We start from the raw sequence: 24,611 nt of genomic DNA on the forward strand, positions 1-24,611 counted from the left end.
TTGCCAAAGATCGTGCAACCTTTAAGTAACCCAGGACTTCATTATAAAAAATCTCCAGAGGGAGCTGATTGTTCACTGATGTTGCATAAAGCTATTCATTGGGAGCAGAAAGAAAAAATTTGAACTTTTTTCTTTATGTATTTTTATCTTGTCTTTTAAAATTGTCTGTATTTTGTGTTTGTTTTTTAACTTACGTGATGTGAGAATGACAGTACATATCTATTGCTTCTAAATAATATATATGTATTATATGATGAACCCCAATAAAACTTTCAACTCTTTATTAAAATATGCCTTCAGAAAAGTGCATATATTGTAAATGTCCAGCTGAATGAATTTTCACAAACCGAACACAACCAGGTAAGCAGCCCCCAGACAAAAATTAGAATGTTACCAGCAACACAGAAGCCTTCCTTCATCTCCCATCCAATGACCACGCTACTACAACCAACACACACACAACCACATTCTTACTGTCTACAACAGAGATTTATTTGGCCAGGTTTTGTACTGTACATAAATGATATAAATGAAACTATGCAGAGTGTTTTATGTTGAACCCTATGATAAAAGATATAAATGGAACTATGCAGAGTGTTTTATGTTGAACCCTATGATAAATGATATAAATGGAACTATACAGAGTGTTTTATGTTGAACCCTATGATAAATGATATAAGTGGAACTATGCAGAGTGTTTTATGTTGAACCCTATGATAAATGATATAAATGGAACTATGCAGAGTGTTTTATGTTGAACCCTATGATAAATGATATAAATGGAACTATACAGAGTGTTTTATGTTGAACCCTATGATAAATGATATAAATGGAACTATACAGAGTGTTTTATGTTGAACCCTATGATAAATGATATAAATGGAACTATGCAGAGTGTTTTATGTTGAACCCTATGATAAATGATATAAATGGAACTATGCAGAATGTTTGATGTTGAACCCTGTGACAAATGATATAAATGGAACTATGCAGAGTGTTTTATGTTGAACCCTATGATAAATGATATAAATGGAACTATGCAGAATGTTTGATGTTGAACCCTGTGACAAATGATATAAATGGAACTATGCAGAGTGTTTTATGTTGAACCCTATGAACAGTTTTTGACCTCCATAAATGGCAATTTCATATGTTTCATCCTAAAGCTTTTTTATGTGTCTTTTTGTTTGGCCACTTGCTTTATGTTTGTGAGATTCATCCATATTGCTGTGTGTAGCTGTAGATCATTTGTACACATTGCTGTATGGAATTCCACTGTGTGACTATACCACTGTTTTTTTATTCATTGATGTGTATTTGTATCTTTCTGATACTTGGATATTATGAATAACACTAGAATAATATTTTTTTGAAAGAAGTAAGCCTTTATTTCTTTGTTTTGAAAATAAACCTGGCTGAGTTGGTTGCCTTTTGGTGATTACTCAAATAGGCCACATCTCATATTCTCGTCCAACTCCTCCAACCCTTCCTTGGCTTCAGCCTTGGCTGGAGCTGCAGCAGAAGCAGCAGTAGTGGCAGTGGCCCCAGGGGCAGCAGCCACAAAGGCAGATGGATCAGCCAAGAAGGCCTTGACCTTTTCAGCAAGTAGGAAGGTGCAATCAGTCTCCACAGACAAAGCCAGGACTTGCTTGTACCCATTGATGGTAGAATGAGGTACTGATGCAACAGTTGGGTAACCAATCTGCAGGCAAACATTGGCAACATTGCGGACACCCTCCAGGAGGCGAGAATGCAGTTTCCTATGGGATATCAAACACTTCAGGGTTGTAGATACTGCTACTGTTGAACAGCTGCTGGATAATCAGCCCAAGGGGGAAGGGAGAGATGTTCAGCATGTTCAGCAGTGTGGCTTCGCTGGCTCCCACTTTGTCACCAGTCTTGATCAGCTGCACATCACTCAGGATTTCAGTGGTGTCACTCGTGATTTCAGTGGTAATGCTTAAAGCTTGGAGAAAGGTGGTTTTCTTGGGCTCCAGACCGGTGTTCTGGCCTGGGACAGTGACTTCACATGGGGCAATGGCACCAGCATGGGCGGCAGCTGGCACCTTACTGGCCAGCAGCATGTCCCTGATCTCAGTGAGGTCTTCCTTGGTGAACACAAAGCCCACATTTCCCTGGATATGAGGCAACAGTTTTTCCAGAGCTGGGTTGTTTTCCAGGTGCTCTTGGATGGCCTTGCACATCATGGTGTTCTTGCCCATTGGCACCACAGCCTTCCCTCAGAGGGACATGTGGATCTGCTGCATCTACTTGGAGCCCACATTGCTGCTCCTACAATGAAACATTTCAGATAATCATTGAAAAATTGGATGATCTGAAGGAAGTAGTTGGACTTCCAGGTTGCCCTATCTTCCCTGGGCTGCATGGCAGTGTGTCAGGGGTTGCCACGAAGGGTTTAAAGGTGATGTCACTTTCACAAGGATGCCTGATGAGAGCTAGAACGAACATTCTAATATTTGACTTTTGGTGACTGTATGCAGGGCAGATGCCTAGGAGAGGAATTGCTCAGTCATGGGCTGTGTATACATTCTGCTTTAGTAATGACCGTCAAAGAGTTTTCCATAGTGGTTGCACCAGTTTGCACTCCCACAACCTCACCCACACTGTGATTCTGTCCTTTTACTTTTATCCCCTCCAGTCAGTATGTTGTGGTATCTCTTTCAAGTTTTCATTTGCATTTCTTTGATGAATAATGAGAGGTTGAACACCGTTTTTATATGTTTATTGTGAAGCTGAAATATTTTTATTACCAGGGTGTGCAACATAAAAACTTTCAGGACTTGGGAAGAGGAGGATACTTTCTCTAATTGCTTAGACTAGTTTCTTAGACCATTGTGAGGAAAGGAAGTTCCATCTTCTGGTGCTGGGACAGAAAAGGGGAGCATATGAAAGGGAGGTGAGGACCTCCACTTTTCGTCTTTGCCAGAATCTGCTCTGGGTTTGACAAGAAGCGTGTTCTGTACCCAACAGCCAGTTTTCTCCTGCCCTGCTGTGATGTTCCCCAACCTTGGGGCAGACGTCCCTCCAGTGACTGGCTGACTAAGGCTATTTTACTGCATTCAGAGAGAAGCAAAATCTTGTGGTAACCTATAAGCAATTCAAGTGCAAGAGTAGGTGATAATTATTGATGAAAAAAATTGCATCCACACTTCCTATAATCTCAGCTACTTATTTGCCCTCTGCTTGCATATTTCATGGAGAGTGGGATCACTACTTCATGAGTGGCTCATTTCATTTGCTAGGCCATTTTATTCCTGATATGAGCAGAATCCGCTTTTCTGTGCCCAGAACTCACCGATCCATGCTATTCTCCTTGGGATCACGAATAATAAATCCACAGCCTCTCTCTTTGACATTTGAAAGGCCTGAAGACAGCCACTGTGTGTCCCTAAGTCACCTCTAGATGAAACGCCACCTTCCTTCAGCCACAGCTCATGTGACAAGGTGCCCAGAGACCTCGCCCTTTTGCTCATGTTCATTTGGATGAACTAAAGGTTGGCCCGTGTCTACCTTCAAATGCAGTGTCTGAGTCTGAGGCTCCAGAGGCAGTCTGACCTGCAGAACTCCCTGCACCTGCTGCTCTCTTTGCGCTAATGCTCACACCTGATCCCACATGGATGGTTCCTTCCTATCGTTCATGTTGCTACTCAGACATCCCCATCTCAGATCAGCCTTTCCACGCTACCAGAGCTAAAGAGCATCCCTCTTCCCTGGACACTCGCCATCACTTTGTTTCATTTTCTTCATTTTCACTTTCTTATTTATGCCTTTTGCTGAGTTGCTTTTTGTCTGTCTTCCTCCTCATATGAGCTCTGGGAGGCAGGGATTCTGTGTATCTGGTTCGCTGCTGTCACTCCAGGGCTTGGCACATAGGAGATTCTGTGTCACATACTCTCACACAGGAGAAATTTGCTTTAAGGAAACAATAGAAGTGGTGGAGTTTAGATTTGAATTCCAGAAGTCTGATTCTTGATCCTATGTCCTGAACCATTATTCGTGTTGCTCCCACCCTATAAGTAGTGTAACTCTGTCTTGCACATATAGCCTTCCCCTGACTCTGTTAGATGCTGCATCTCTGTCCTCTTGTCTTCTCCACACGGAGCATTGACTGGGCCCCAGTGTGTGCGGCCATCTCCAACTCGCCAGACTGGGTGTGATTAGCAGAAGGCCAACTGCCTCTATGGCCAGCAGGTGGTGCTGTTGGGTCCCCAGTGGCTTCTGAAGGAGGAAGGACTGGTTTTGAGACTGACTGGGGAACCGGGTGATGAGGAAGGTTGAGTTGAGAAGGCCCTGCCAGCTGACCACCTCTTTTCTTTCAACGATTTTCAGATGTGAGGCAGGTGTCTGTGGGAGAAGAGAGCAGGAGTGGACAAGTCCAGATCTGCTGTCCATGGGGTTATTGACAGGAGCAGGAATGGTGGTGGTGGCCCCCATGATACCACTTCTCCTGGTCAAGACCTGCCAGTTCATGCTTAAACAGGCCTAGGCTGGGGACCTGCTCATTGATCTAGTATTTGATCACCCCTCACCAGCCCCTGCTGCCCCTACTCCTGCTCATGGAGAAGGTGGCTATGGAGGGGGCAGGCAGTGGGAACTAGGCTTCCTGGGTTTACAGTTTTCCAGAAAAATCCCTTGGGCTATAAGTTTCTCCAGCATGGAGGGCCTCGTCTACTTTTTCTCTGTGCTTCCCTACCTGGAAGAAGGCATCATGTCTTATACACACAGGTACTCAAGGCAACCAACCATCCCAGTTTGTCGGGGACTGAGGGAGTTCCCGGGATTCAGAACTTTCGATGCTAAAATTGGGACAATTCCTGGCAAATCAAGATGAACTGGTTACCCTATCAATGAAAGGAATTGTCCAGGTGGTGTGGAGGCCAGCACCCTCCTCTGTCTCTGCTCAGGGGGCATGCTGGTGGCCGGCCGTGAGGGTGTCTCAGACCTCAGTGTGATGGGCCCTGTGAAGTCAGGCAAGAACACAGCCAGCCCCAGGAGCTGTCATCTGGGCTCTCATGCCAAGAGGAGACGTGTGTCATTCACATACAGGCAGCTGGTAGAGGACTGCAGACCCCCGGGGCCACTGCAGCGCAGAGCCCAAGCTGCAATACTTAGGAGCTAGGCTAAAACCATGGAGGGCTTCCTGGAGGTCAGGTTGAAACCCCTGGTTTGGCTGAGGCAAACAGGGGAGAGCCCTGGGTGGGAGAGAGGGAGGTGCAGGCAGAAAGGAATCTGTGATGGGTTGTCAGGCAGAAGAACAGGCAGATCACTTTGATACAGAAGAGAAAGGGTGTCTGGATGGTAAAGAAAAGAGTTGTAAAAGGGAGCAAATACACTAAACCCAGCTGGGAAGAACGAGATTAGAAAGCAGTGAGTAATCACTGTAGGGTGCTACTCAGGGCTGAAGCATTTGTGGGTCCAAAAACATTAAGAAAACCCTAAGTCTGGGCGAGCCACTTCCCATCACTTACCTGTCTTCCTCCTTTCCTTTAGTTTCAAGCCATGGTCACACATTCTGCTGGTCCCCAGAAGTCTGGGCCCCCTGAAGAGCCTCCCAGGAGTGTTCTGGAAGCCAGGGAAACTTCCTGTCTCCTGAGCTTGCGGTCAGGTCTTCTGAATCTCCCTTCGTGGGAGGCTCCCTGCCCCTGGGTCCCATTTCCACATATAAGTTAGAGTTAGAGGAGTCACAGTATTTGATGGATTGGGAGGAGCTGGTTGTCACCCACTGGCTTGCAGACCTCTAGTTCATGGGACACAATGCATCCAAAGGCAGCTCCTGTCGCCGTCCAATAGATCTCATTATAAGAAAATTCTTAAACTGAGCCCAATTTCATGATTTCTGCCCATGGGTCCTAACTTTGTTCTTTGGCACTTCACAAAAATCTCACTCCTCCCTCATAAAAGCACTTAAAATATTTGAGTTCAGCTGTCCCACTCCCTCGGGTATTTTCTTTTGTAGACTAAATGTTTTTCAACACTTCCTGATGTGAAAGTCGTTCAGGCCACTGCTCTGCTTGCCTGCCTCCTGGCGCCGTCGCAGGTTTCCAGAGCCTGACTTGGAATAGCAGTTTCTTCAGGAATATCTTGAATGACTGAGTGAATCCGCAGCTCCTCCTATGAATTCCTGTCAGTTTGTATTTTTTCCTCTTGGCATGTGGGGCCCACAGACCCACTATTGTCTCATGTTGAGTTAACTGTTAACTAGAACCCCTAACATCTCCTTAGTAAGATCCCTCCCTACTTCCTGAAAGGCTCAGCACAGAAGCGGCAGCTGGGGAAGTCTGAATGCTGTGTCCTAGCTGTCCCTGTGGTCTCTGTGGCCGTGGACCTGGTCTGTGTCTTTCGAGACCAGGCTGCAGCAGCAATGGCCCAGGCAGTGGCTGGGGCAGACCTCTGTAAGCACGAGGAGGTGTGGAGGTCCCTATGACAGAACTAGATGAAAGCCTGCTGGCTGCTTGGCGTCTGCTCACCTATCTGCAATCTGCAGACTTGTCCCCTTCCTAACCGTAGAGGCCTCCTCCCCTCCCCCCCCATAATCAGCAGATCTCTCCTCTCTCTGATAAGTCTGGACTCTCCCTGTTCATTAGCCCCGTGCTTCCTCTTAATGCCTGGGTGTCTGATCTTGGACTCCAATCTGTGCATGCCTTTGATGCTGGAGAACAAAGAGGTTTCTTGGACTTGAGCCAAGCTGGAAAAGTGTTTTTGAACAGAAGCTTCACTGCTAGGAAGGCCTCTCTGGTGCATCTCCGAAGAATGGAGCTCTGGGAGCTGCTAGCCCTAGGAAACAGCTGGTTTATTCCAAAATTGGAAAATGGATAAGAAAACCTATTTCAACTAGGCAAGGAGCCAAGAGAACTGTGATTCAGGCATCTGGAGATGTTCAGGGACTTGAGACACCCAGGAGATTTTCAGAAAGGTACCCTTGGTGCATGTGGCCTGCAGAAGAGACAGCTCGTAGCTCTGCACAGGGATACTGACTGCCTGCTTCACCACTGTGTCTCCAGCACCTGGCACAGTGACTGAAACCTGGTAGGTGATGAGGGAATATGATTTAGGTGGATAAATGAATGAATGAATGAGAAGACAGTTTTCGGAAATCTTTTCTCTATGCCATAGCACTTTCATTACAAAAGTAAGAGCTCCTTTCTGGAGTCAGAGGGACTTGGGTGAGCATCCTGACTTCACCACTTACCGGCTTTATGACAAGTTCCTAAGCAATGGGCAGCATAGGAACTCCCCCAGGCTGCTATTAGAATATCCATAGAGAATGTGCATGGAGTTCAGGGCCTGTTCCATGTCACCCACAGACTCAGTGACCCTCAGTTTAGCCAAACAACTGAGACATAGAGTTCCACACACCCTACAGGGATGGGCTGTCTCAGCCCTCCACCTCCTCCTCATGAGGCTTGAGGAGGGAGGGGGACCGGTAGAATGGGTAAGAAGCTACATCCCCCCCAGGAAGCTGGTCCTTGGCATAGCTTCCTTTGGGCTCAGGTCAGAGCTCGGGCCACTGCCGAGGGAGCAGCCTGCGACTATTTCATGTCAGTACAGTGCCCTCTCGACCCATTCACAAACCCCAGTGGCCACTGCTTGTGTTTCCTCCATGGGTAGGGGACAGCAGACCGGTTACCCAGGCCCTAGGCCTACCTGAAACCTGGTCAGATGGCAGGGCAGGCAGTTTTGGTCTTTGAGTCTGCATTCATCTCAGAGACATACTTCGCTCTCTCCTTTGACACAGATGCTATGTTTGTAGGTGTCGTGAATTGATTTGGGATCCCTCTTCCACACATCTCCCCTCCTTTCCATTTCAGCCCTTTCCTTTGGAAAGCAAGTATCAGAGAGGAAAGATGCTGTAGTAGAAAGAACCTGAACCTGAGGTTTTGAGTGTGGGCAGGTCCTAGCCCCTTGCTGGATTTTCTCATGTGTGAAGTGTACAAGTAGGTGAATCTAGGATATATTGTAGGTGGGGTGGTCTCGGTGACCTTCAGGAGGCCTCTTCTGGAATTGCTGTTTTATGTACCTGTGAGGTCTGTATTTTATTCCTGTTTCAGATTACTCCCCTCCCCCACCAAAGGAGGAGACAGTTATCACAAGGACAGTGAGGGGTTCGATGGCGGAGAAAAGAGAACACACGTCAAGTCAGATATCAGCCTTAGGATCAGCTTTATTATGTATTTTACCTTCACCAGGGAGAAGAAGGCAAGGAAGCTGGAGAACAGACCAGCCTGCATCACACAGACACAATTCACATCTCTAAAGAGCGTACATGGTGAGAACTAAGGGCCCACATTAGACCAGCTGTGAAGCACAGAGATTGACAAGGGCACCAAACATCCATCTCATCTTTCCCTTCTGGTTGTTTGGATTCAGTTATTTACATAGTTTTGGCTTATTTTAAAAAAGCACAACCAACATTTCAATGTTCAATAATTTCCTGTTCTTTTTAATGTACAGGGACAAAATCAACCAATTTTTGATTTTTGAAACACTGCAAGTCGCTTTGTCTCAACACCTGTGGTGGTGGCGGTGGTGGTGGTGGTGGTGGTGGTGATAAGTGGAAAGTCCATCAAAATTCAGTTTGTTTTGTGGCTCATTTGATAGCCTGAAACTCTGAAAGATGAATGAAGTAATCCTTGGCTGTTACACCCCCAGAGCTGGGTGAATTTTTGCACCAAGGAAGCTGTGCTAGGCTTCTGTGGTCTTCCCTGATAGTCACACCATTCTTGCATTTGAGACCTTCCATCAGACTGCTGAGAACAATGCTTATTCACAGAGGATGATGAAATACAGAAAGAACCATCTTCAGAGACACAGACCAAGTCCTGGAATGCTAAGGAAGCCATGAGGCAAGAAGGTACATTGCACACAGAGGTACCCACAGAGGAAGGTCACCAGAGCACGGGCTGGGGTCAGGGTTTCATCTGCTGGCCATCTTCTTGACCCCAGAAGACATATGAGCAGCTACTTCCCCTTGCCAGGGGATGAGCACTTCTCCTGGACTTTCTGTGGGCAAACCTCCACACATTTTGTCTGGAATAGCTCCTGGCATGGCTCTGCACACTGAGGTGGACATTGATCTTGGCATGGAGGTAGGCATGGATCTTGGCCTTGCTGTGGGCATTTTTCTTGACTTAATTCCTGGCACTGAGAAAGGCATACCTCCTGGGCCTGAACTAGACACTTATCTTGGCAGGGGTGCTGGCACGTGGAGAGGCACACCTCCTCAGCCTTTCCCTGGCACTGCTCCTGGGTCTTTTGGAGGCATGGAGGGGGCACACATGGCTGCTTGCACTGCTGCTCACTGAAGGACATCCTAGGGTGATTTGCAGAGCCTGAAAAAAACACAAGATTTGAAATTATCTGCATTAAAAATATCAGCATGGGAACTGGGGAATAAAGGGTTGAGAAAGAAGAATGAGGAGTGGATGGAAGAACTAATGGAGTGGAATGAGGAGTGGAAGTAAGAACTAATTTCTTGGCTGCTTTTTATCTCTTTCTCTTTTCTATCCTGGCCGCAGCTCCCCGTGGCACCTGTCTCCAAGGTGGGAGTACTCTCATGGCCTCTGTCTAGACATCCATAGCTCCAAACCTCAGTCCTGCTGCAGGTTTTTTTTTTTTCCCTTCTTTTCTAGTCTACAAATCCTTTCGAAAATCAGGTGCAAGAGACTAGATAGACAAATTCTAGTCTGGATAGAATATACAGGATAGTTTGTGAGGCCCAAGAAATGGGAAACCACTTAAAAAATCAGAAAGTACAGTCCAGAGGAGGAACAGAACAGTGGCCGCCTAAAGACAGAGTAACAGGAAGAGAGAGGGCACAGATGCCCCACTTACCTGATTTTCAACAAGACTCAACAAAGGCTGTGGACTGTGAAGCCCAGCAAGGTGGGACTTTTATATCGTGCTTAGTCCAGCCTCCCGCGGGACTCACTGGCCACACGGGCTGCGGTACTAATTGTGGAGTCACCATAACAAGCTTCCTCTGAAATCGCCGATGGTTTGAGTCACTGCTTGGGATGCCTGTTAATCAGACTACATTTTGGCCTGTGGGTCCTCATCAGACCTCAGCAGGGAGGGCCTTCCCTCAGATCTCTCTCATCAAAGGCAGCAGGAAAAGAATGTTCATAAAGTGTTATCTCAGTCTGTTCAACCAGGATTCCTTGTCTGCCCAAAGTGGTACAGGATGTGGTGAGAGATAAGATCCACCTTGCTCATCTCATCTTCACCAATGGGAAGACTTTATGCCTAAGGCCTGGGGCCTCTCTGGGTCAAGGGCTTACATGGCCTGTTGCAGACACTTCTTCATCAAGCCTAGAAAGTCATTCTTCAGACGCAAAGACGAAGGCTTGCCCTGTGGTTCCAAGAGAACAAAAGGCTTTCAGCCTGCTGAAGAGAGTGATTTTCCTGCATGGTGGTCTTGACGGAAATTGGGATTCATTTGTTACTCTTGGGTTGTGAAGTGGAGTGAAGGGGAAAAGAGAGGAAGGAGAAGGCAGACAATCTTCATCTTCTCAACCTTGATTTATGACACCCTTCTGAATGTGGAGTTACTCACAGAATTTTCATAGTGACCAGAAGAACAGGCTGGAACAAAGTTAACTTGTCTCTTTGCCTACTGGAAAACGTTTTCTTAGAACTCAGGTCAATAAAAGTCAGGGGATGAAAGGAAAAGTTTCAAAGCAAACACACCCAGTTTTCTCTACCTCTACTTTCTAGTTTGGGCTGTTAGTTTTTACCTGGTGTGTTCTCCCTGTGCCTGTGGAAATCCTAAGCATTCTGCAAAGCTTTACTCATGTCTACCACCCTCTGAGAGCCTTTCCTGATTACTCTAAACCAGAAATGAATCCACCTCTCTATGAATTCCCATGGTATCTATTGTTCGTATTATTCATATGACATTTACTATTGAAATTAGGATTTTCCAGGTATTTATATATAGATCTTATTTTTTCCTGGGTTATGAGTTCCTAGAGGATAGGTACTATGCCATAGGTATAGTAAGTGGAAGATGATGGAAGACAAATGATTATTGATGGGGTAAATGTATTAATGAAGGAATGAAGAAGGTGGATGTGGGAGAGCTGGAAGTAGAGGAAAATCTCATTTAATTGAAAATGGGAAAAGATTTACTTTGAAAGAAGCCCCCAGTTTGATAAAGTGGTGGTTCTGTGTTTGTTTGCTGAAGTTCATATTTATGAGGTTGAATTTTAAATATGATGATGTTCCCTTCCTTTCTCCTTAATTTGAAGTTATGGTCAACCTCTTAACTTGAAGGGGTAGGTTTAAGTCATTTCCTAAGAAAAATATTTGGCTAAAATCAGAAATCTCTCAAATGTTTGTATAGATTTTGGACGCTTGATACCTGAAAAGTTTTTAAAAGGTAAGCTGGGGAGACCAGGAGACATTTTTGACCTTTGAGACTGGTTCTCAGAGGTTAATGTGACATCACCATGAGCCCCATTGGTGTCCTGGCAGGAGACAGAGGCCTGGGTGTGGAAGGACTTGGAATACCCAGCTGTATATCTGAAGAGACAAAGTCATTTGGGGCATCTGGGAGAGTAGGTGTAGGGTGGGGAGACTCATCCTTCTTTTTCTCCTCTTTTTTCATCTCCTCCTTTCAATTCTCTTCTTCTTTGCATTTTTCATCTTTTCTTAGAATGCTGTTGAAGAGACAAAGCAACTCTCCTGTGTCCTAGAAAACAAGGAACTTTCCATCACTGAGTTCAATAATATGTTCTTTCAGTCACTCATGGCCCCTATGTGATGTCAATGCCTTTCCCTTCCAAAATGACTCAGTTTCATGGAGAATATGGCCAGAGGTAAGCCGCTATGCTCCAGAAGAAGGCCCCTTCCTTGGTTTTGGGTGGAAGGTTATGGAAGGCTCATGGGGGAGGAGGTGTCTGTGCTTTGATTGGACAGTAGGAATTACCCAGGCAGGGAGGGTGGACAAGAGCATTCCAGGTGGCCTCTAGGAAGGAATCCTTGTTGGGAGGCTGTTGAAGTACAGAGATACAAGTGAGATGAAAGGAGAGGTGAAGGCCAACTTAGGAAAGGAATGAGCAAGAGACTCTGGGAAGAGACCCTCTTAGCTGGGATTTCTGGAAGTTTCCTGTGACAGGATGCATGAGATGACCTTCTCATGTCATGTACATGTCTGTGACTTTGGTTAAGCCCAAGGACAAGGAGACTAAATAGAAATGTGCAGAGCAAGAGATTAGAGCATGTTCTCATGGAGGGGAGGTGAGCCCAGTTAGGTAGAGCCCAGAGTTTGACTCCTCTCACTGGATGCCCTGCCTGCCATCGAGTTGATTCATGACAGTGGAACAATCCTGAAATTGGACCAAAAGTCCTTCTGTTGTAGGCAGAATAATGGCCTCCTAAATATGTTCGCCACCTAATTGCTAGAATTTAGGTTACTTGGCAAGAGAGACTGAAAGTAGTGAATAAAATCAAACTTGCTATTCAGACGACTTTAAAATAGGGAGATTATCCTTGATTATCCAGGTGTGGCCAACATAAGCATAAGGCTCTTAAAAGCAAGAAGAGTCTGTCAGAGTGATGTGATTTGAGAAAGGCTTAACCGTCCATTGCTGATTTTGAATATGGAAGGAGTCCACGAGCCAGAAATGAGGGCGGCCTCTACAGTCTGGAAACAGATTCTCCAGTAGGACCTCTGGGAAGAGGTGCAGCTTCGCGGGCACTCTGATTTCAGTCCGGAGAGACTTGTGTCAGCCTCTGAGCTCCAGAACTGTCCTAGTGTTCACTTTTGTTGTTTGAAGCCACTAAACTTGTGGAAACTTGTCACAGAAGCAGAAGAAACCTAACAACCTTCCCAGTGCTGGAGGCTTTTGGGAGCTCTTGAAGAAGGAAGCCTCAGATGAAGAATAAAATCTCATTTGCCATTCCCTCATTTAAATATATTCCTACTTGTCATGTCAGCATCCTCAATCAAAGGCTAGCTTTTGATAAAGAGGCACTGAGCTGGGTGCAGTGGCTCACCCGTATAATCCCAGCACTTTGGGAGGCTGAGGCGAGTGGGTCACTTGAGGTCAGGAATTTGAGACCAGCCTGGCCAACATGGTGAAACTCCATCTCTACTAAAAATACAAAATTAGCCGGGCATGGTGGCGAGCGCCTATAATGAGGTGCCTATAATCCCAGCTAATGGGGAGGCTGAGGCAGGAGAATTGCTTGAACCCAGGAGGTGGAGGTTGCAGGGAGCTGAGATTGTGCCATTGCACTCCAGCCTGGGCAAAAAGAGTGAGACTCTATCTCAAAAAACAAAACAAAACAACAACAACAAAAGAGCCACTGAGATATATGGAGAAAGAACTCAGGATCCCATTCATCTGGGGCTATCACATAGAGTATATGCAATATTGGATAAGTGATTTAACCTCTCATAATCTCAATTTCCTCTTGTTGAGAAAGGAAGATACTATTTCACAGATTTCTTGTGAGGAATAAATTAGAGAATGTATGCTTCAAAACTTAGGGCCATCAAGCTACTTATGAATATTAGTGCAATCTGAATCAGTTCAGGACTCACCTCCTCCATGAAGCCTTCCTTGATTCCCCTGGTTCTTCTTGTTCTATGTCCTTTGCTCTGTCCCTCCAATACTTGATTTTTGACTTGAATTTTTTTTTTTTTTTTTTTTTTTTTTTTTTTTTTGAGACGGAGTCTTGGTCTGTCGGCCAGGCTGGTGTGCAGTGGCATGTGATCTCAGGGCACTGCAACCTCCGCCTCCCAGGTTTAAGCGATTCTCCTGTCTTAGCCTCCTGAGTAGCTGGGACTACAGGCATGTGCCACCACACCCAGGTAATTTTTGTGTTTTTAGTGGAGATGGCGTTTCACCATGTTGTTCAGGCTGGTGTCGATCTCTTGACCTCATGATTCACCCCCTCAGCCTCCCAAAGTGCTGGGATTACAGGCGTGAGACACCACACATTTTTCTTTAATACAGGTTCAAATTCTGCCATGCATTTGTCTCTCCACGTGTGTGTCATAGAACATCTAATACATGTCCAAAGCCAAACTGCTGATCTTGCCTCAAAAACTCCTCCTACCACAGTTTTCCTCAGCTCTGTAAGTGGCCTGGCCTCATCGTCTTTAAAATAGGAAAGTTAGACTTTCAGTCCATCCCATCTCTGACATTCTGTGATACTATAAATGTGATCATGAATGATTAGCTTGGGTAACTATGTAACTTTGTAGTGTGTGGACACATGTGTGTGGGCACTTTTTCCTTGGTCAGGTGGTAATATACCCACAGGAAGACCCAGTCTTCTGTCTTCTGCATGTGGCAGTGGCTCACCCACTGACTGATTGACCTTAGGTGACCTGTCTTTTCCTAGATGTGGGAGTATTTGGGGTCTGAGTCCTCAAAAATCAATCTTGGTGGCCCAGTATCTGGGGTTGTGGATTAGAAAGCTTTGGAAAAATTGTCTCATCCCAAATCGTAAGATAAGGTGACTAAGCTGTTTCTGTGATCATCCCCAGCCCTCCAGCAAGATTGGAGTTAATCTGATTTAATGACATCTGAGATTTAAGTTTTTAGACTTCTGGAGCTGTCATTATTGGGAGCCAGGGCATAATTAGACAGGATCAGCAGAAGAGTCTCAGGTGTGTGCAAGGCAGTTTTTTTTTCTCCCATTCCCATCAAACAACCATCTCCTCTGTTCAGATCTTAAAAGTCCTCAGACTCCTCTGATCCATTCATCTGCATATTACAGGACAATGTCTCTGATAGAGCTGAATGGTGCAGAATGTGGTTTCCTGCAGAGTGGGTGCCACTGGGCAGCTTGCGAATTCCTGGGGGGATGTCTACCACCCCTCTCCTTTCCTTTCCTCCTGTGTCACCCACACAGGGGGTCTGAATCGGAGGTGCGAATTCAGGAAAGAGCTGTAAATCTCAAGCCCTCAGGGCCAGACTGGACTTGAGAGGCCACTTGATTCTACCTCCTTGTTTTAGCCCCAGCACGTGCTTTAAAAAGGAGACACAGAACTATTTATTGACTGCGTTTTTTAGATGAGGAAATTGAGGCACAAAAGTGTCAAGGGCCTTGTTCAAGGTTATATGGTCAGGTCATGTCTGGTCTGGGCAATGGTCCACGTAAAAACATTTAGCAGACCAGTGTATTGAGGATTCCTTATAAGCTTTTGGAAGACAACAAAGACGCAGACCAGCCAGTGGCTGTTCACAGTTTGGGATCATAGGAAATACTCATATGTACATGCTGTCATCTATAGGGTGTCCGGGGACTCCAGGTCAAAGACCACCAACACAGACGGTGGGGAGGAAGGATGCTCCCCAGTTACTTACATTTGTTGTACATCTTCAACATTTTCCCTTTTGAGTTTGAGTTCTGGTGCACCTTGGCCTAAATCAGGATTAGAAATCCTGGATGCCTTCTACAACCAACATCCTGTGACTTTGGTTGTTCCTCTCTCTGGACCTTCGCTTCCTCATGTAGACACTGAGGATGTTTTAAATGCTACGTTCAGTTCTGATATTCGGCAATACAAGCATCTCCTTCTGGCTCCTATTGTGGGCCCAACCTGGGAGTGGCGGGGTGGCCCCTAACTCTACTTGCCTTGAAAGATATTTGTCATCCTTTTGTGGAGCTCCCTGTTTCTCCCTCAAATGTACTGCTTCACACAGCAGATAGCAGGAAGCTTTTGCTGCAGTAGGTGGTGGGTTGTGACTCCAAGTGTGTACATAGGTACTAAAGTACTGTTGGCATCTTGGCTTCCTAAGTGCAGTTGCCCACACTAGGGGCTTGACATAAGTTATCTCACTTCATCGCCCCACCCTTGCCCCTTGGTGAGACTTTTCGTCCCATTCCTCAGGTGAAGACCTCGAGCTCCCTTCTCCCACTGAGGCGAAGCATCTTGCCCGGCTCCACAGCTGGCTCGTGCAGTGCTTGCTTGGAGCCCATGTCTGTGGGATGCCAAGCCCTTTCCCTTTCCTTGCTGCTGCGCAAGGTGAGGGACCCACATGGAGGTAGCCTGCATCTTCCTGGCAAAGCAGGAGGAGGGTTGGCAGGATCTGCATCTTGTGCCTGAAGGAGAAAGTGGCCAAAGGCAGGAATGCGACAGGGGCCAGGGCTGCCTTTCAGCCCCAGGCCACTCATGCTGAGTCCCCTTCCTCTCTCCCCACTGTCCTGTTCTGGGGATGACTCCATGCCACGAGGTTAAGGAGCACAGTGGACAGGGGATCAGTCCAGAGCAATCCCCTCTTGTTTGGGAAAGTGGCTCTGCAGCCTCTGAGTATCCACTTATTGGTTATTACTGCATGTCTGCGATGTGTGCCCGGCTGCCCCTTCTCAAAGGGCAGGCTGGTGGGACAGTCAGGTTACAAACACGTGGCCAGAATGTGGAGTGATAAGGAGACAAAAGCATGGAAGCTCTGAGACCACAGAGGGGCATCTAGCCAGCTTGGGGGTGGGACATGGGGAAGATTCTTGGAGCAGGTGATCCCTGAGTTGACTTAAAGGGTGAGGATTTGCCCAGGTGGATCATTCAGAGGAAGATTCAGTGGAGGCAGAGAAAAACAATAGAGAAGGGAGTGTAAAGTCACAAAGGCCAGAGACTCTGCGCTGTGTGCCAGGAAATGCCAGCAGTTACTTGTTACTGGACTGTAAAGTTCTAGAAGGAGATGGAGAAATGGCCCTATGGCTAGAGAAGGAGGCAGGGGCTAGATCCTAAAGGTTTTTACATGACAGAATGTTATTTGAACTGCCCTCTAGGCAAAGCGAGACTCAAGGGTTTTAAGCAAGGACATCATGTGTAAATTTGATTTTAGTAAGACTGCCTTGGCTGGTTTCCACTGGAGTAAGGACTGAAGGAAGGTTAACTTTGAAAGCCAGTTAGGAGGGTTGAATGGTGTAGGTGAGAGATGATGAGTGCATTTCTGGGAAAAAGCTATGACTCCTTAGTCTGAGAAGACTTTCCTTTGAGCCTGGGAGGGGGCATATAGCTCTCGAGATGAGACATGAGGTTGCCTGCACTTGGAAGACAGGTATAGCTGAAAATATCCTGGTATGCATTTTACGATCAGTTTGTATCTTAGAATCTTTACGTGTTTGGCAAATGGCTTAGTGTTTTTACTGATCTCTTTGCTGGGCATCAACACCTGTGACATGGAAGCAGTTATGACTTAACACTAATAAAGCCTTCTAGAATGTGCCTGTGCTCGTGTGCTGAGCTGCAATCTTTGGTCATGTGGGAACAGGACAGGAAAAATAGGACGTTTGGTAACTGGTTACTTCCTCCCCTCTCCCCAGTTGCCATTCATGCGTGGAGGTGGGGGATGCAGGAAAATGCTCTCTAAGGTTCCTTCCAGCTTCAAAGTCAGACACCCTTAGGTTCTGTGCCCAGCCCTCACAGTGCCAGCCCACCTCACAGCCAGTTGCCTGATTTGGGAGGGCTTAGAAGCTCTTTTAGAAAGCTAGCTGTACACTGCCTGATTCTCAAGAAAGCACAATGCAAAGGGGTCTGTGGTGGAGGCTCCTTTTGTGACCATCTTAATGGATCCTCAGAACTGCTTTGTCATGAAGGGAGAGGTCTCAGTCCTGCCTGTCTTGTTATCTGGGAGTCATCGAGCCTGGTGCTGCACAGATGCCTGTGATGTCACTCTTCAGGCGTTGCTTATTTATACAGCCCTCTACTGTTTGGGGCAGAACCCTGGTGACTGCCGCTGGGGCTGGGAGTAATTATGGCATTCTGCAGGGAGGTGGCACTCTCATCATGTCCCAGCCATCTCCCCAGAATTGCCTTTGATCCAGCTTTTTGTTGGGAAAGTAGCCATTAAGAGATGTCTATCTTGGTTGGGTGCCGTGGCTCAAGCCTGCAATCCTAGCACTTTGGGAGGCTGAGGCAGGTGGATCACGAGGTCAGGAGATCGATACCATCCTGGCTAACACGGTGAAACCCTATCTCTATTAAAAATGCAAAAAATTAGCCAGGCATGGTGGCGGGTACCTGTAGTCCCAGCTACTCGGGAGGCTGAGGCAGGAGAATGGTGTGAACCCGGGAGGTGGAGCTTGCAGTGAGCTGAGGTCGCGCCGCTGCACTCCAGACTGGGCGACAGAGCAAGACTCTGTCTCAAAAAAAAAAAAAAAAAAAAAAAAAAAAAGAGATGTCTATCTTTCGTTCCATTTACATGGGAGAAATGAGACCTAAATTGGCAACGAATAGTTTCATGTTCCCAGAGCTGGCCTCCTTTCAGGCTGTGCCCAGAGTTCACAGAACCACCTAGGAGGGCACAGCCACCTGACCCGTTCTCCCAGGCCTGGGACTGAGATCCTGCCCCTGGAGGGAAGGCATCCATGGCGAGGTGCCTTCGATGTGGTGCATACTCCCTAAAACGTTCTTCCTTCCCTGTTTTTGTACATTGAGTAAAATAAAGGACTTTGGGGGTCTCTGAAGTAGTCATGATTATTTCATAAATTGTTGATTATTTCATGATTATTTCTTTTTTAATCCATTACAAAACAAAAACGTGAAAATCCGGATGAAAATAGAAATAAACTACTAGTTACCCATAACTCCACTGTCTTAAAATAATGAGGATATCCACAAATTTCCTTTTTTTATTATTATTACATTATCAAGGAAGGTTTTGGTTAAAGATAATGGCTATATGTTATATTTTCAATTGAGGCCTTACTTTCTTTAATTCATTTTAATGTATTAAGTTAATTTAATACATTGAATAGATTAATACATTAAAATTAAATTAAAATTTATTTTAATGTTTTAAAATTAAATTTAATGTAATAAATGTATTAATGTATTATTAAATTTAATGTCTTAAAACAGAGTTTCATCATATAATAGGTTCAAGTTTATTTAATCAAACCTTGTTAGATATTTAAATTGTTTCTAAGTTATGCTGTGATAATCACCTTTATTTATATAGCTCCCCTAACCACCATTTTGCAATTTTTTTTTTTTTGGATAGGTTCTATGAAGTGGACTCATTGGGCCAAAGAGTTGAATCATCTAATGCTTTTGATGATATATATTCCCACATTCCTTGAATTGTTTTCTAACAGGATTTTTATCTATTTATATTCCCATCATCTGTAGCACACTTTTTAGCACTGGGTTCTCGGATTTATTATTTAGAGGATGGTCTATTGACCATGGATGAAGATGCCATGTTATTGTTGTATTCTCTCTCTCTCTCCCTTTCTTCTGTCCCTTCTCCTTTTTGACTTCCTGTGAGGTAGAAGGGTTTGCCACCTGTTAACCACAGCTGAAGGGGTTTCCACCTGTTACCATAGTCTCCAATGCTCTCAACTAGACCTTCAGAGTCTCCTGGCATCCAGTGAGTGCCTCTCTGCAGGGATCTAGAGTATGGGAACCTCAGTGCCTCAGAAGACCCTGAGACCCCAAGGTCTCCTCATGTCACACCTGGAAAACAGGGGGATTGGTGCCTTAAATGCTCTGCCTGCTTCACGTATTTCAAAAGCCTGCTCCGTCACCAGCTGACTGTACAGCCTCAGTCTGGTGGGGTCCCAGGTATTTTTTCTTTGACACATTTTGGACTCTCTGTACTTGCCGTACCCTTTGCTCTCTGAACCATCCTTCAGGCTCAGAAGGATGAGAGCTAGTTTTGTGTCACGGTTCCACAGGGAGCCATCCCAGATATGGCTCTTCGGTTATCTATTACAATGATAGCAGGGAATCCTTAAATGCTGTTCACTGTATCGCTGCTTACGTGCATGCACTGAAAAATTCACAACTGGTCTGTCTGTGTGTCAAAGCTCTGTCATCTGCTTGGCCATGGGGGCATGCTCGTGACTTTCTAGGCAATCAGGTTCCTCTCCTGGTGAAAATAGGAATATCCTTGTGCCCAATCTGTCAACAAGCTGGGTCTGCAAACTGGCTCAGGACCTTACTGAATGGCGGAGGGTGGGGGGGCACTAGGAGAGGATGGGACACATTCTGAGGCATTGTAGAGGCTGGCGAGATGAGAGTGACTGAGATGGTGGAATGGGTCCCTGATCCCAGGCCTTGAAGTCTTGATTCCTACAGTTCTCCCTTTAATCCTATGCCCTGTCCCCAAACCCTTCTCAGCATGAGCTGATAAATTCTGTTTTGTGTATTAAGCTAGTTTGACATGGACTCTCTCCAGCTACTTGTAAATAATCTCCACTAACACGTCAGCTATGAATACTTTCCCTATACATTCCTAATTGAGGTCCAAGAGATGTACAATATCTAGTTTTTTGTACTTAAGTTTTTATTTTGAAATTTTATAGATTCACAGAGTGTTGCAAAAATAGAGGTTTCATATACCCTTCACTGGGATTCTTTCAATAGTGACATGTTACGTTACTATAGTTCAGTATTAGAGCCAGGTAACAGATAGTGGTATAATCCATAAGTCCTTTTTGATTATTTTTTAAAGAATGTCTGACTGTACACTTACAGATGTCAAAGCCTGACTCCTGTGGTCAGGAGATTTACAGGCTAAGAAGAATTACACAAAGCAATTAAGTTCAGGCGTAATGAGTGTTACACTGTGATGGGTGTGGGTGTGGGGTGCTCCCTTCACCAACTTACTATGTCCCTGTAAACCAGGCACTTGGCATTTGTTAACTCTTTTTTTTTTTTTGAGATGGAGTCTCACTCCCTCACATAGGCTGGAGTGCAGTGGTGAGATCTCGGTTCACTGCAACCTCCACCTCCTGGGTTCAAGCGATTTTCCTTCTTCAGCCTCCCAAGTAGCTGGGATTACAGGCGTGCTCCAAACCCAGCTAATTTTGGTATTTTTAGTAGAGATGGGGTTTCACCATGTTGGCCAGGTGAATTGGCCAGGTTGGTCTCGAATTCCTGACCTCAGGCGATCCACCTGCGTTGGCCTCCCAAAGTGCTCGGATTACAAGCATGAGCTACCGTGCCTGGCCTGGCATTTGTTAATTCTTTAGCCTCACAACAACTCCATAACAGCAGTACTGTTAGCATCATCATTCCTTTTGCAAAGAGAAGGAAACTGAGACACAAAGAAGTTAAACAACTTGCTTAAGGTTACAAGGTGTTAGGGAGCAGAGATAGAGTTTCATTAAACCCGGGCAGCCTCTACTGGGAGCCCTTCTGCATAAACATTATGCAACAGGACTAACAGGAACGTAGTACAACACCTTTTCCTGAGCCTTCCTGGACCTTTCACCAATGTTCTACTCCTCTTTCTCCCTCATACCCTCTCCTTTCTGCTTCCCGGGGTTGGACACTTTCACAGCTGCAACCATATTTATGGATCTCTCAGGCTTTGCTGTAACAGGGCCTGGCATTCCCTGGGTACACCTTTCAGAGGTGGGCACCTGCTTCTAAGCAGCAGGTTGGGTCAGAGGGAAAGTCAGTTCTCAGAGGTGGTTGAGAGTGCAGGGTTCTAGCCTAACTTCTCAGGGATTGCTTGTTGGTGGTTTAGTGCTGTAAAACAACAAACAAAACAAATCGAAACCCACCAAAACACCAGGAGAAGTCTTGCACAGCAGAGGAACACGTTTACTTGTCAGTTCATGGCTTCAGTACCCACAGCGTTGTACATGGTGGAGGTGGCAGTGGTAGTGGGGTTGGGTAATGCCCACAGTGCCTCACTCTGGGGGAGGGCAGGGAGGTGGGCAGGAAGAAGGGCATTTAGGAGGACAGGGCTTGGCGCAGGGTTTGGGAGGGCAGCATGAAGGGGATGGCGAGGGGCAGGGCGGGCACTTGGGTGGTGCTGGACACTTTTCCCGTGGGCACTTTTCAGAACAGCGTTGCAGCAGCTTCTTTAAACAGCTGGGCTGGCATTTGGACTCACACTTTTGTTCACACTTGGGATCGCAGTTCTTGGGCTCAGTCTTGGGGTCATTTGATTTACTTTTATCATCACTCGACATTGCTTCTTGATTATCTGAGCCCTGCAAAGAAATATGAGATGGGTCGTAGGTGGGAGAGGATTCCTACAGGCGTCTTACAGCTTATCCTTTTACTTAAGAAAGTCTTCCCTGGGATGAGCTCAGGCTCTAGATCATCTTCTCATTTAGGGCCTTGTATGAGTTTGAGAATGCATTTCTTAATCTCTCCACCCTTACTCTGCTTTCTTTTCACTTATTCTTGCTTCCGTGCCATAGACTCTTGTAGGAGTTCTTAACCTAGGGTTTTGGACCCCCCACGTCCCCCACCCCACTGAAACTGTATTTCAGTAGAGTTGGTGTCTCTGTAACCCCAAATGTTGTATTTAGTTCATTTAGAAACATGATTCCAAGGAGTCCCTAGGTTTGACCAGATTGCTCAAGGCATTCATGGCGCAATAGAAGTTTCACTCCTCTCAGGCTACTTCCCGTTCCTCCGAAGATAGATGGGAGGTACATGAGCAGACTTGGGGGCCTAGGATACTGCTTTCAATCCTGTGTCCCACTCACGTCCCCTAAACCTTGAGAATTGCTTTCTTTACTCGAGGCCATGGGAGGAAAAGCAATTTAATCCCTGCCATGAGTGGATTCCCGTGGGCTACTCTAGAACTGCCCACTCCTTTGCCTCCATCCAGGTTCTGATAAATAATAGGGTAAGGGAAGAAATCAGGAGATGAACCATGAAATTCCAATTTATCTGAAAATCTGAACGACAGAGCCACAAAATATGATTTTCTGAAGGGAATTCCTTTTCTCCCCTGTTGAGTTTTGCCCTGAGCTAGGCATTTCTATATGGACAGTTTAACTCCTAGATATGGACAGGGATTTTCAGTCCCTCACAATACTTCAAGTTGGATCTAATTGGTTATATTTCTTTGATTTCTTTTAGCAATATAAAAATAACATTTTAAATTTTGTTTTAAAATCAGGATAGCTCTCTGGGGGGCATATTATTAAGCTGAACTCTAACATTGTTGAGATCCTATTCCAAGGTGAAGCACACACCAATTCTTACCACTGAAACTAACAGGAAACTTTCATTCAAACATGACTTTCCCAACCCTGCTCAGTGCGTGGGGTACTTCAGGTCACTCCCAGGAAAGAAGAGGCCAAAGAGTGGCCACTTCCACGTGTCCAAATGCAACTTACCCCTCTGTGTTGGTGGTGAACTTGACAAGCAGTTGAGTGAGGTGGATGTTACGGCTGTGCTGGGGAAGGTGGATTTTCCCTCTGGTTCCTCTGCCCAGCTCTGAGGAAGCTGGGGGCGGGGCCAGGGGCAAGGACCTCCACTTATGAGGTCATTGCAGCATCATCGAGGGGTGATTGTTGTGTGACTCCATAGCTCCCAGCACAACTCAAGCCCTGGACACCAGAATAGAGGCATGATGAACCATCCCCCGCTTGGCTGTCCCACCCCTCCCTAGACCCCTCAACATTCAGGCCAGTAAAATGAGGCTACAGTGAAGGGTCCTAGGCTCTGAGGATGGGAGGCTCGTTGTTGCTAGGAGCAGAAAAGCTGGCCCACTGTTAACACATGGTCTCTAGCTCCTCTTCCACCCCCAAAGTTTAATTCCTCTGAACCTGCCCCTTTCCCACCTTTCTAGGATAACAACCCTGAATTGATCACAGCCATTTCGACATTCTTCTTTTCTTTATTTTTCTAATGTGAGATTCTGAAACCTCTTCTTATCACTCCACACAATTGGGTTAGCCCCAGATCCTGCCTTAGGGCAAAAAGGTTTGCCTCTCAGAATTCCTTCCTTACCTTTTTTAAAGGCCTGACCAGGATCTTTGTGATTGGAATTGGGGTGTTTCAGGAGTGGCAATGGGAGGCTGGAGTGAGAAGGGTGGGTAGGCTTAGTTCGACACAGGGTGCCTGAACTCAGGTTTAAGAGGTTCATCCTGGCAGTCATCATGAATGAATCACGAGTGACTTTAGATTAAAATTGTGACACAATTGTGCCTAAGGTATTGAAATATTAGGATGGATTGGGAGATGGGGTGGTAAAGTAAAAGCTGAATGAGACTTTTAAAGAAATTATGAAAATCTCCACATCTGAAGGAAGGCAGTCATGGGTCTGGGTGCTCATGAGAAAGGCCTCATTAAACAGGCAGATTCATGGGACTTACTTACTCACTGCAGAAAATTAAGAATTGAAGATGGCTCCAGAGCAAAAGGGCTGCTTCCCAATGTACTAGAAGCCAATACGATGACACCAGCTTTTCGAGAAAAGAAAAGCTTTTTACTGCAAATCGACCATCAAGGAGACAAGAGTCCCGCTTGAATCTGTCTCCCTGTGCTGGCTTTACGGCAGCAATTTTATTGGGAAAGGTTTAGGGATTAGATTCTGGGATTAGTAGGTGATTGGTGGAAGGAAGAAGGAGGTCTGGAAAAAGTCCTCGGGCATAGGAAGTTATCTCTTCATTCTACCTCATGGGTCATGCGTGCAAATTCGAGGAGACTCAGTATGAAACGTGCAGTGGAAATCTGTGACATCAGCACGCTTTTTCTGTGCAGACTCCAGTCTGCCAGTCTGCCATATTGGCTCCAAAGACTTCAGCCAATTTTGTTATCTGACAAGTGGAGAGAGTTTCAGCATTTTAGCAAGTTGTTCTTTTTTTAAAATCTGCCATCATGTAAACTCAAGAATTTGTGTTAGTCGCTAGTTTCTTTAACTCTTTTCTTC

General features: G+C 45.8%; 2 protein-coding genes and 1 pseudogene across 2 annotated transcripts; all 3 read right to left on the reverse strand.

Moving 5' to 3' along the window:
- Positions 1–1,438: 1,438 nt before the first annotated feature.
- LOC104676362 lies at positions 1,439–2,386 on the reverse strand (annotated as a pseudogene).
- A 5,778-nt stretch (positions 2,387–8,164) lies between these two features.
- PRR9 (proline rich 9) lies at positions 8,165–9,888 on the reverse strand. Its single transcript, XM_010381152.1, has 2 exons — positions 9,853–9,888; positions 8,165–9,350 (listed from the first exon to the last, which is right to left on the reverse strand). The coding sequence occupies exon 2, from the start codon at positions 9,328–9,330 to the stop codon at positions 8,980–8,982; it is 351 nt and encodes a 116-aa protein (XP_010379454.1). The 5' UTR covers positions 9,331–9,350; positions 9,853–9,888; the 3' UTR covers positions 8,165–8,979.
- An 11,626-nt stretch (positions 9,889–21,514) lies between these two features.
- Positions 21,515–23,175, reverse strand: LELP1 (late cornified envelope like proline rich 1). The gene is made up of 2 exons (XM_010381153.2): positions 23,074–23,175; positions 21,515–21,930 (listed from the first exon to the last, which is right to left on the reverse strand). The coding sequence occupies exon 2, from the start codon at positions 21,907–21,909 to the stop codon at positions 21,625–21,627; it is 285 nt and encodes a 94-aa protein (XP_010379455.1). The 5' UTR covers positions 21,910–21,930; positions 23,074–23,175; the 3' UTR covers positions 21,515–21,624.
- Positions 23,176–24,611: the final 1,436 nt, after the last annotated feature.

Source organism: Rhinopithecus roxellana, chromosome 8, assembly GCF_007565055.1.
Source record: "Rhinopithecus roxellana isolate Shanxi Qingling chromosome 8, ASM756505v1, whole genome shotgun sequence".
Taxonomy (NCBI): domain Eukaryota; kingdom Metazoa; phylum Chordata; class Mammalia; order Primates; family Cercopithecidae; genus Rhinopithecus; species Rhinopithecus roxellana.